The sequence below is a fragment of the Erinaceus europaeus genome, chromosome 1 (genome assembly GCF_950295315.1).
Source record: "Erinaceus europaeus chromosome 1, mEriEur2.1, whole genome shotgun sequence".
Taxonomy (NCBI): Eukaryota; Metazoa; Chordata; class Mammalia; order Eulipotyphla; family Erinaceidae; genus Erinaceus; species Erinaceus europaeus.
Window position 1 is genome coordinate 36349705 of NC_080162.1, and position 13149 is coordinate 36362853.

Here is a 13149-nt window from a genome sequence, read left to right on the forward strand (position 1 = left end):
ATTGATTGATTTTGCCAGAGCTTGATGCCTGTATGAAAAATTCATTGCTACTCCCACATGATGATATAGATAGATAAATAGATAGATATTGAGAGGGAAAGAGAACACAATAGGGAGAGAGGAAGACATCTGCAGCACTGTTTCGTTGATCTTGAAGCTTTCCCCTTGCAGATGAGAACCAGGGACTTGAATCTGGGTCTTTCTTTGCCTGTGCATAGTAGTGTGTGTACTCTACTAGATGCATTACTGCTGGGCCCTTTCCTAATCAAAAATATTTTTCTTCATTCTGAGAGAGAGAGAGAGAGAGAGGAAAGCATTGCTTATTTCTAGCAAATGATGGTGCTAGGAATTGAATTTGGGGCCTCTGGGGCCTTGGGCATACAAATCTGTTCTGCTATTGAGGTATTGCCTCAGCCCCTTCCCTAATATTTTTTATAAAATAAAGTGCAAATTATAAGGATCATATCCAGCCAGCATAGGCTTTACAGAAAACTTCAAGAAAGAGATAGTTGAGAGGGGATATTTTTATACTAAGTAGAATTAGGGTGATATGATGGCCTATAAATATTGAGTTTTGCAAGAGAAATATTGTATATTTATAAGAAGTGTACAGAAAATGGTGCAGAAACATCAGAAGTGTTTTGTTCCTTTTGATATGATAAGGAGGATGCAGGTGCCTATAAGGAGGATGCAGGTGCCTATAAATTAAGAAAGACTCCACTGTGCAGACTCTACTGAGTAGTTTTGTGCAGTCAGGAGTCTGGGGTCCTTATCAGTATAAAGGTATTTCTTGGTCAAATCAAAAACAAAAGATTGCCTCCCAGGCAAAAAAAAAAAAAAAAAAAAAAAAAAAGTTGTAATACTGTCTAAACTACAAGTCTCAGTAGTTTTTGTTTGCATCCTTAAACCTAGAAAGTCCATATCAGTTTGGTGAGAAAAGTGCACAGAAATACACAAAATAATGAACATCTGATTATAAGTTTTCAGTCCCCACTATGTCTTGCTATGAGCTAATTTTATGCTAGCATAACTGAATACTACACATATAGCTAAGGACTGGCTTCCAACCATTACCAGGTTCTAGAAAGCTTTGTAGGTTTCAGATTTCTTGTTAAAATATAAGAAAAGAACAACTGTACTACTTGTGTCATAAAATATACTAAACATTTTTGGACAATGGTACAATTTTGAATAAAAGAGGTTAATTCTTAGCATGAGTTTGGGACTCCTTGGACCAAAAAAAAAAAAAAAAAGCCTCTAGAAACATCTGTATATTGACTGACATGCAAGAATAAGGCATCACAAGAGGAGACTGCTCTTCAGATAACCTAAAACAGTCTCTTAATGATAGACTTGGAATAAAAAAAATTATTTATTAACATGAGAGGAAGGAAGAAAGGACCAAAACATTACTCTGGCATATGCCATACCGCAGAATGAACTTAAGACTTTTTTTTATAAACACACAAGTCTAGTGCCTTATCCACTGCACCACCAACTTGGAAATTATTTATTAACATGAGAGGGAGGAAGAAAGGACCAGAACATTACTCTGGCATATGCCATACCGCAGAGTGAACTTAAGACTTTTTTTTATAAACACATAAGTCTAGTGCCTTATCCATTGCACCACCAACTTGGAATTTTAATACTAAACTCAAGTTAATAAATAATAAGGAAAAATAAAATGTTATAATGCAATATTCAAGCAAGAAAATTGAGGAAAATATGTATCTTGTCTACGGCCATACCACCCTGAACACGCCGATCTCGTCTGATCTCAGAAAATATGTATCTTAAATTAAGTTTAAGGCCAGAGCACATCAGACAAGGAGTATTGCATGATGGGGTGGAGGTATCTTCAGATTAAGAATTCATAAAGCACTAATAAAAAAAACACTTTCCACCTCAATACTTGCTAATAAATTTGCAGAATACTAAAACTAAAGAGAAAATGCTAACACTAATACAGAGGAAAGACAATTCACCTACCTAGAATGAGAGCTTGCTTCTAAAAAGACTTCTAAACTGCAAGAACTGATGCCTGAAGGTAAAAAAAATATGCACCCTCAAAGCAATTGAGAGACTATAGTTACCAATCAAAAGATCTGTACTCAGCCAAACTATCATTTATAAATGTAAAATAAAGGCATTATCTAATGGACAAGAATATAGAAAATTGTTTACCTTTGGATTCCTCTATAGTAGGGACCAATCTTGCCTGCTGACAATCCTTGTAAATAATGTTTTGTTGGAACACAGACTATCATCCATTATTTTGCTTTCCAGTCCTGCAAGAGAGTAGCTGCAACACCATAGCCCCATATGTAATCTCTCTGATCCTTTGCAGAAAGCTGTTGATGATATTTACTTTATAGGACTCAAGGTTTACTTGTATGTTTATTCATTAAGATACATTTGGGGAGTCAGGTGATAGCATGGTGCATTAAGCGCACATGGTGCGAAGCACAAGGACTGACATAAGAATCCCGGTTCAAATCCCTGGCTCCCCACCTGCAGGGGAGTCACTTCACAGGCAGTGAAGCAGGTCTGCAGGTGTCTATCTTTCTCTCCCTCACTCTGTCTTCCCCTCCTCTCTCTATTTTTCTCTGTCCTATCCAACAACAATGACATCAATAATAACTACAACACTAAAACAACAATGGCAACAAAAGGGAATAAATAAATAAATATCTTTTAAAAAGATATATCTGACAGACATTCAGTGTGTGTATATCCATTCCAAGACAATGGGGTAAAAGTAGTCAGTTTTCTGTCTCTTGACTACTACAGCCTGCCTTCTTAAGTCTGCTCCAGTTTTGCTCTTGTCCAGGTGTCTCCTGGTTCTAGTTCTTGGTCTGGTTCATTCTTAAATATCTCCTTCAAGAAGTCATTTCCTTAACCTCATTCTAAGCCATTGCTCAGTATCCCCTCCACATCTCACTTCTTTATATGTGCATAAACACTGAGTGTCTCCTATTGCAAGACAATGCAGTAGGTGCCTATATCATCTCTGTATCTTATTGGGTATTTTCTCCTCCACCTCCTTTCTAGAGCTGATATATATATCAAATGCCTGGGCAGTCAAAGGAAACATTTGCTACTTTAGCCACAATGAATAAAAGAAACAGAGACCCTTTGGTATGAATATTCCTCATGGGATGAGCAGAAAAGTATTTTCCCTCAAATAATGCAAGTCCCTTTTGTTCAGAGTGTAGGAAGTTAAGTCAGTCAGACTCAATCCTAGAGGTGAGAGAAGTTAGTTCAAATAAAGACAGGAGAAAGGTTAGGAAGGAAGGAATGTTTATATTCAGTGGACGTCCTTCCCTATCTCACAGGATTCTTCTTCTCTGAGATGGGTCCATGATATTTTAATTCTCTTATATATCACTTCACTTGTCATAATCTTTATGGAATACTAAGAAGATTAACAAGACTTACCTGGCAGGAGAATATTTGAATTCATTCACTCCAGTCCCTGACAGCTACTAATTCTTATCATCTCTACACTAAATACTGCTCAGATCTCAATGATGCTGAGCATTCTTGCCAGCAAAGGGGGAAAAAAAATCTAATTTTCACTAACTATAGGACCCAAGTGAATTTATAATAGTCTGAATAACAGGTAACTTGATTTGCTTAAGGTTTGAGATACTTAAGGATTCACATAAAAGATTTTGTGATTTAGAGAATACATGACTTCCATGGGGGAAAATTGACTATTTTGACAATTTTTATAAATCAAATTCTATTACTATAAGCAATATTCTAAATTCAAAGATATACTTTCATGAAAAACTTTCAGTAAAAATGGGAGCTGGAAGGGAGTTGGGTGGTAGTGCAGTGGGTTAAGCGCATGTGGCACAAAGAGCAAAGACCAATGTAAAGATCCCAGTTCGAACCCCTGGCTCCCCACCTGCAGGGGAGTCACTTCACAGGCGTGAAGCAGGCCTGCAGGTGTCTGTCTTTCTCTCCCCCTCTCTGTCTTCCCCTTCTCTCTCCATTTCTCTCTGTCCTATCAAACAACAACAACATCATTAACAACAACTATAACTACAACAATAAAACAAGGGCAACAAAAGGAAATAAATAAATAAATAGAAAAAATATTTAAAAGTAAACCAAAAAAATGGAAGCTGGTAACTAGTTCAGGGAAAACTTTGAAGTCTATATCTTATGCCTTGCATAAACCTATTAATTTTTTCTGTACACGTGTATTGATAATTCTTTGCAATTAACATCTTGAAAAGTGCCCTGAAGTAAATGATCACAACCATTTGATACATGAGGAAACAAGCTAAGAGAGCTTAAGTTTGTTTCCCCTCAGCTACTGGGTGACAAAGCCAGGCCCCATATTCAATAGCCCCTTCCACTGGGCTTTAGGGGCAGATACACAGGTACCATACATAGAAAGTCCTGTGCTCAGTTTAAGGTTCTGCTGTTATTATCGTGAATGCTTAATATTTTTGAGCGAGAAGTCCTGTGTTCACATTTTTCACTTTACAGTGTAAATTCTGTAGTCAATTCTGCTCACAATTAAGACCACCCCCACCCCCACCCCCCGCCAGTTGGGTTATTCCTCCACTCAAACCCCCAAAACACCTACCATATCTGAAACTTGACAGTTCTCAGATTCTGGACAGACTCTTTTTCTCATGGTCTGCAGTGTCTCAAGGGCTATCGAGTGCAGCTCTTCAGAGCCTCACACAAACACTTTTGTGTGCAACCTCACATCCAACAGATAGTACCTGGCTTCATCAGTTTATCAGTCAAAATTCTCTAAATTTAATTAAAACAAGAGACTCTTGGGTTTTCTCCAATTAGATGTAATCAAATCCACTCAGAATACTGAATTCCTCTTTAGCTGGATTCTATGTCTAATTCCCTGATTCTGATGGCCTCCAATTTATGAAAGAAGAGAAAAGGAAGGTGGGGGAAAGATGGGAGAAGGATAACTCCTCCACCCTTTACTCATTCTTCCTCATTTGGTCTATATCTTCAAGGCTTAAAAATTTGCAACTGATAGAGCTCTGATAAAATGTGCTCATTTCTGGCTTCGATTCCTCAAGAGAACAGCAAAGCAAAATAAAATGCCCATTCTAAAACCTGATGAGGTCAACTGTTAGTTGCTGGCTTAATGAGAGACTCATCATCTGTAAACCCAGAATAGGTTGCATTTCTTTGGTACTGAGTGGGCTATGCCAGGGGAAGGAGTCAACTCCCCCATACACACACACAGCCAAATTTATCTCTTCCTGGCTGTATTGAATGTTTTATATTTCTCAGATGGTCCCCAAGTCCCAAGCCTTCCTTAATATTCAAGCAGCCACTTACTTGGTTCGCTCTGTAATTAGCTTTAGATGGATTTCACTTCCTGAACCATAACTCCCCCGTCCTCTCCAGAGGTTCATGAAAAGCTGATGTGCAACTTCACATATAACACCAGAGAGAAAAACCACAAGTCAGAGAAAACTTTGAATTTTTTTATTATGCATTTGACAGTTAGTATTTTCCTAGTGTTAGCAGAATGAATGAGATTCTCTCCATGATATCATCTTGCCACAGAGCTCAACAGTACATACGCATTTAAAAAATGCAATTCAAGCTCTAAGGAATATGAGCTTGGATTCAGAACACAATTTAAAATCTTCATATCTATATATCTATACAGTGTCTTCCCTTTGAACAGCTCCACATAAAGCAGTCAGAATAGAGAATAGTTTCACAATAAATAATTGCTCCTGTACACAGTCCTGTTAGCAAATCAGCCCTTTCCATTTCTTTGTGAAAGATACTCACTTTTATACCTGCAATAATTTATGAAACACTCAGAGATAATTTTAGCATTTGGTCAAGGCCAATGTGCTGTTCTTTACCATCTTAAAGTTGTCTATATGATGACCTCAGTACACACTTAGATATTTTTGGGTCTTTGCATTGGGATGGCCTCTTTCCCACCCGTGACTTCATGCACCGATTCCTATTCCAAACACTCACCAAAAGCTCAGTGTGGCAGTAAGAGAGCAGCTGAAAGAAATTGTGAACTATCAGACATTACAATTCCCAGTTGTTAACAATTATATAGATAAATAAGAATTTACATAATTTACAAAGAGTTTGTGTTCTAGGCTTGTTTTGAAACTATTCCCCAAAGATCCACATTTATTCATGAAAGCAAATATTTGTCCCAAGAGCCTTGAGATGAGATTGCCTAGACAGAAATTTCCTAGGAGCCAGGCCTAGGAACCAGCACTACTGTGCCCTGTCTTGGCTGCCTGCAAAGGTCAAAGGATATCAATCAATTGAACAGGCTCTTTGCTGTGTGTCCTGAAGTTCAAAACCAACAGCAGTTTTCTCTACTTCTCAGCATAAGCATCAAGGTTTCTTTGTCTTCACTTTTTTGAGCAACATTCTTTTTGGTAGGAATCAAGCACAACTGAAAATTTCTGTCTAAATCCTCTAAGTTTCAGATTCATGAAGACCTGTACAGCTATCATCCACATCTAAAGACAATGCTCTCTGTACCAGTCTACTCTGCGTTATAACATGCAATGCTCCTGTTGCATTTACTGCAAGATGGACATGTGTTTATATTTGCAAAGAGTCGCTTGGAGTCCACTTAATCTCCTGAAAAGTCAAGCCAAAAAACACTGCCATACCTAACTCCCCAAACAATTTCCTGCATGAAACCAGAGCCCTGGGCAATGGCCCCCAGGGCACATCTGGGATCATTTTTCCCATTAGAGAAACTGGGGTCATTTGAATCAGGACATTCTTGGGGTAGGGGTGTAAAGTTAACTGACGACCCCTTTGAGTAGGTTTTCTTCCCCAGGCAAAAACTCAATGTCCTCAAGGAGGCAGAAAAATGAACCAAGTCAGAGCAGAAACTGAAATCTCCCTAAAACAAGATGTTGCAGGCTGATCTCCCAAAGGGCTCCAGAAAGGGGGAGCAGAGAGACAGAAGGGGGAGGTCCAAGGCCATGCAAACATGTGTTGATGATGATGAAGATCTAAAGTCTACTTGCTTGTTCTGTCCTTGAATTCAACCTATTTGGGGGAAAGTGGGCAAGAGAATAAAAAAAATAATAATAAGCATGTTACAAAAGAAGGGTTCTTTTCTAGCCAAACAAGATGACTCATCCTTCCCCTACCCTGAGTGACCCCCAACCCCATCACCAGTATCCTATTCCTGCCTGTTCCTCATTTTGAACTGAACTTCCTCACAGGTGCTTCTCAGCAATTTCAGAGCCTGCCATCCAACTGAGAAGGTGTGAATGCAATAACAGCAGCTATGTGGCTGCCAGGAGTGACCTGAAGGCCTCCTCCCATCTTTGATTATCACAAGCTAAGGCAGCTTCCACTCTGAGTAAATGAGTCTGAGAATTACTAACTCAAGTCTTGTAAGAAAGTAGGAACTATGACTTCTTTTTTCTTTCTTTTTATTAGTGATTGAATATTGACTTACAAAATTATGAGGTAACAGGGGCATGATCCCACACTGTTCCCACCACCAGAGTTCTGTGTCCCCATTGTCTCCACTGGAAAGTACACAAGGTCTCAGATATGTGTTGACTAGCAATATAAATAAATAAATAAATAAATAAACAAACAAAACTTGTTCTCCCCAAGTCAAGATTCTTACAAGAATTTTTTATGAATTACAAACATATCTTTCTAGCCTCCCTTGGGACACCTATGCCACTATTGGGGTACAAAGGAAATCATCCTGTATCCCTTTGGGTTCTTCAAAGACTGGATAACCAAACAAGTAACACACAGATTGATAGGACAGAAAGTATGGAGAAATGTATTAATAACATTTATACTGCTCATGTATAGGGAGGGACTTAGAACAAGAGTAACTACCCAATATGGGTTCAAACATAGCTTAAAAATCCTGAGTACCAAGTTCAAGCTCCTGATCCCCACCTACAGGGAGGAAATTTTACAAGTGATGGAGCAGTGCTGCAGGTGTTTCTCTTTATCCCTGTTTCTCTTTCAGGTACCCAATACTAGCAATAACTTCAGGGATAAAAAAAAAATCTTGAGCAGTAACTTTTTCTTTTGCTACAACCTGTATGGAACTTGAAGGAATCGTGTTAAGTGAAATAAAAAGAGAAGTACAAATACCAGGTGGCCTCACTCATAGATGAGGTGTTAAGAAATAGAAATAGATTGGGACCAGGAGGTAACACAATGTATAAAGTGTTGGACTCTCAGAAATTAGCAACCAAGTTTGATTCCCAATGTCATATATGCCAGAATGATCCTGTAGTGCACTCTCTCTCTTCCTCTCTCTGTCCCCACCTCTTTCATAAATAAATAAATCTTACACAAACAAACAACAACAACAAAAGAAACTAGAGAAAAACTAATTAGCTATGGTGTATTGTAGCAGATCAAAGGACTCTATAAAGGGGGAACAGTGTCCTACACAGAGAAAGATGACAAGTTTATGGACAGTATGATGTGCTGATGACTATCATGAGGAGATAAGAAACTATACACCTCACTTGGATAACACACTGTTTTGCCATGTGTATGATGCAGGTTTGAGCCTGACTCACACTGCAGATAGAAGCTTTGCTTTTGTGGTTTCTTTCCCCCTCTCTCTGTCTATCTGCCTCTCTATCTTGCTTTACCAGAAGGAAGTCAACTTGGAGCTGTAGAGCCCCAGAAATGACAAGAAAGAAACTGTACACCTGTGAGCACAGTCTTATAAATCAACACTTCCCCAATAAAGTGATCTAAAAAATCTTCAGCGAAGATACCAAGGTGGGGATGGAGAGAGTAGTCAGATATAAGTCTATCTTTCTACAAGGAAAAGAGATAAGGTTTCTGTCCAGGAACAGTGGGAAAGACACTTGTGCTTTCTTACACCATCATCTTTTGAAAATGCCACAAGACAATAATAATAATAGGACAACTGAGTGCCATCTGTGTGTGTGTGTGTGTGTGTGTGTGTGTGTGTGTGTGTGTGTGTGTGTGTGTGTAACTGTCTTGCCTCCACTGAACATATCCAGCACATTCCTTCCTCAAACTTTTGTACCTGCTGGGCCCTGGTTTGAAATTCCCGGGAGTTGGGTGGTAGTGCAGTGGTTAAGTGCACGTGGCGCAAAGTGCAAGGACCAGTGTAAAGATCCCGGTTTGAGCCCCCAGCTCCCCACCTGCAGGGGAAAAACTTCACAGGCAGTGAAGCAGGTCTGCAGGTATCAAAAAAGACAAACAATAAAAGAAGTTCCCTAATACCTCTGACTCACCCCTCTCACCTGGCTGGAGATTGCTCCATCCACCCAACCCCAAATTTCAAAGCAGCACAATAGTTCTGTCTCCACCTAGTACCCCTGTCTGCCTTCCACATCTCCTTCTATATTTTATGAATTTACTTGCCTCCTTGCTTTATGATTATTGATTTATTCATTCAAAAAACTGTTTTTTTATTGTTTCTAGGACTTCACCACTCTGGGCTGACTATTTTTTCAGATACAAAGAGAGAGATAGAGACAGAAATTGAGATAAGTGATAAAGCTTCCTCCGACAGGGGAGGCTAACTTTAGAACCTGGCTTGTGCACATGGCAAAACAGGTGTGCTATCCAGATGAGCTATTGTACCAGTCCACTGCTCTGCTTTAAGCCCCATGCAAGTAGTTCCTTTGCCACTCTGCCTGCTGAGTCTTCAATATCAAGAACAATGATGATAATAACTTGTCACAGGCACCCAGCAGGTCTTTTCTGAATGAATACCTGAGTGACTGAAACACATGATGCAATGAATGGATGGTTTTCATCACATCCAATCCATGCAGAGAGGAGTTTCATTTTGGGCTGGGGAGAAAGGGAAGGGAGAAAAAAAGAATGAAGAGGCAAAGCAGGAACTGGCAGGGCATTACTGATACTCTCGTGGAACATCTCTGACATCTCAGCCTCCTCCCTATTCACTTTTACTATGGATACAGACAGATCCCTCTCTGGATGACTAGAAGTGATCTGCTACCAATTTGGAAAGTCTGCTGTATACCAAATATGGTTTCACCTTCCCTTGATGAGTCCCTGTAGGAACCCAAGCCAATTCCAGGCTATTACTATGAACATAAATTTCCATCCCATTGAAGATGTGTAGGTGAGTTATCAGTTACAATTTCTGAATGATAGAGTGACAAACCCACTTTGGGTGCAGGAAATCTTCAAGGGCACTCAGAAAAGGAAAGAAAGGAAGGAAGGAAGGAAGGAAGGAAGAAAGAAAGAAAGAAAGAAAGAAAGAAAGAAAGAAAGAAAGAGAGAGGAAGAGAGAGAGATAGAAGGAAAAGACAAGCTGGTTAAAAAATAATAAGCTAATTTGATAGCCTGGGAGTCTTTGAGTACACAGCTATAATTCTGTCAAGAATCTGCTGTTGTGGGGCTAGTAGGTGGCACATCTGGTTAAGAACATATATTCTGGTATGCAAGGACCCAGGTTCAAGCCCCTGGTCCCCATATGCAGGGGGAAAGCTTCACAGGGCTGCAGGTGTCTCTGTTTCTGCCCCTATCTCCCCCTCTCTTCTCAATTTCTCTCTGTATCTATCCAATAATAAGTAAATAAATAATTTTTTTAAAAAAGAACACTGTTGAAAATAAGAAATGATTTTTCTTGGTTGGGATCACATGTTCTTGGAGAGTGAATGGGAGAAGGAGATGCAAATAGGAAAGCTAGCAGTACGTTGGTGAAATACAGGTGGATATCTTTGTTCATTGCATAAGGAGAAGAGGCATTTGCTCCTAAGCCACTGGACCTGGACAATGACAAAGGCAATCCACAACTCCTCTATTCTGTCTCCAGAGACCTTCAGCCAAAAGAATAAAACACTCCCTCCCAAGCACTGAGATTCCCACTGGCAGCTATCTGTAGGTGAGTCATTACTTACGATTCCCACTGGCAGTATCTAGATACCACTCCCACATCCCCTCAGTGCTCCCCCAAAGAGTGCCACCTTAGAAAGCAGTTTCACCTCTTGGACACAGGACTTGGTTGGCTCCAATGGCCAGCTCTTCCTCTTCTTTGTCTGGGTCTTCTGCTGTCTTTGAGCTCCTAAAAGAAGAGAGAGTTTAAGTGTATTGGCCTATTTTTCCATGGGACTGGTTTTTCAGTGTCAAATGATGGCTTCCTATTTTCCATCAAAAAGCACATAATTACATTCCCCAGGACCCAGGTTCCAGCCAGTTTCTAAAGACTGAGTTTTCTTGGGGGTGGATTTCTCCCATGATGCTACATTTACACACTACTCAAATATTCCTTCACATGAAGGACTGGGGGAAAAGAGAACCAGCTATCAGTAAATCCAAGATCCCCAAGTACCACAGAACCTACTGTGCTGAGACTTCACCCTGTTTGCATTTAGTCTGCAATCAAAAGTACATATGGGTGCTCTCCAGTGGGACCCCCATTTCAGGGGACTGTCCTCCCCCAGTACTGGTCCAAGGAAATAATTCTACCAGGCAGCTCTTCCTGGCTGGGTTGATGAATCTTGGCTCAAAATGAAGAGAATAAAGAGTGAGAGACACTGATAAGAATACTGATTAAGTGATAATCACCTTCACTCCACTCTGGTCACACCTGGAATCTGTTCATTTAACGGACTCCACTCCGATTCACAAACTTCTCTAAAATAGAGTAAACTACAGGGTCTCAAACCATGAGCCCTTAGGGGCCACAAAGAAAACAAACAAACAACAACAACAAAAAAGGCAGGTGAGTGGACATGTGTGTCCCTCTCAGATGTGAAGAGCCTCCACTTGGTTCCAGTCTCCAAGGGCCAGGAGGATATGTGAGACCGGGGAGATCAGATGGCCCCATTTGAAGTTTTTAAAGAAGTTAAAAATATATATTTGGAAGGTTGATGAAGGAAAAGGGGGGGATACAATTTTTCAAATTTTATATGTTGGCAACTTATTCTGATTTTGAGCAAAGTACTGTGCAGTCCAGACAAAACATGTCGAGAGCAGACATGGCTCAGCTCTGCTGTGGGCTCTGTTCTAAAAGGCAGCAAGAGGACAGAGGTTCCACAACCAGCTGCCCTCCCAGAGCCAGAGAAACCTCTTCTGCACATAGTTCTGCTGTCTTGGAGTCACAGCTGGCAGGACACAACAAGCCCCTGTTCACAGCAATGACAGCTGGATTCTCCTAGTCTTGCCCACAGACAGCTAATATCGGGAAATTAAAAGAACAAGGTGGGGAGGGATGGGGAGGAGAGCTCATACCTGCCAACTGCCAGCGCTCGGGTGCAAAAATGCACACAGGGCCCATCATCACTGTCCATGCAGGAGCAGCGTAGTGTCCACTTGGAGGACTGTGGACTCTGCAGGAAAGGCCCTGCAGACCTCCTTCCCCGGAAGCTTCCCCTGGAGTTGGATAGTCCATAGGGCACAGTCCGTCTGCAAAGATAGAGTGATGTCAGAGTCATGTCTAAATGGACTTTCCTGAGCCCACCAGCAGGGGAGAAGAGCCTGGATGTTGAGCTTGGCAATAGGTTGCTGAGTTCCATACAGAAAATGATTGATGTGGGTGCAGTAATAGCCCAGGAAGTGATATTCACAGCCTCCCCCTGTGCTTTATGTCTTTTTAGGAGTAAATCTTGCATCTTGAGTTGTCACCATCTCTACCCTACCTTCAACCCCCAGAAAGCACATTGGGATGGAGGTGGTAGCAAAGTGCAGAGGCACCAGCCTAGGTGGGGAATGAGTGATGACATCTCTAAATTATCTCAAAGCCAGTTCTCTCAAGGAGGGAGCCAAGCAGGTGCCTACTGTGTGCACATGTACTTTGGAGGGCTGTCTTCTTCACTGGAGGTGGCACTGCTCAGAGCTGCAGCTGGGACACTAGTACCAAGTCTTTTAGGACAGCTCCACCCCTCCACTCTGAAAACTGCATACACAGAGGGCAGGACATTACTGAGTACTACTAGAGTACCCCACGAGGAAGGTGCCTCCCCCCCACCGCCGCCACATACCCTCTCTCTCTCTCTCTCTCTCTCTTCCTGATGTGAACATTCCAGTTGACCCATATATTTGTCCCACTCTGTGTGTTGAGCCAATTCTGGTGTTTGGCCATCAGACCGTGCTGTGGGACACCCTGTCAGCCACACCAGACCTAGCTAGCATCCACTCATCTGATAC

The 13149-nt window shown here is 41.0% G+C and overlaps 1 protein-coding gene across 2 annotated transcripts in view; it reads right to left on the minus strand.

The window, feature by feature from the left end:
* Positions 1–5469: 5469 nt before the first annotated feature.
* Positions 5470–13149, minus strand: part of EDN3 (endothelin 3) — a 34305-nt gene continuing 26625 nt past the window's right edge. The window contains exons 3-6 of one of the 2 annotated variants that reach the window (XM_060181192.1): positions 12235–12408; positions 10986–11065; positions 9745–9825; positions 5470–7047 (exon numbers count right to left, since the gene is read on the minus strand). In XM_060181192.1, coding sequence (XP_060037175.1) covers positions 9788–9825; positions 10986–11065; positions 12235–12408 — 292 coding nt within the window. In that variant the 3' untranslated portion in view covers positions 5470–7047; positions 9745–9787. The remainder of the gene's footprint in view (positions 7048–9744; positions 9826–10985; positions 11066–12234; positions 12409–13149) is intronic. The other variant, XM_007529238.2, reaches the window with a different exon arrangement.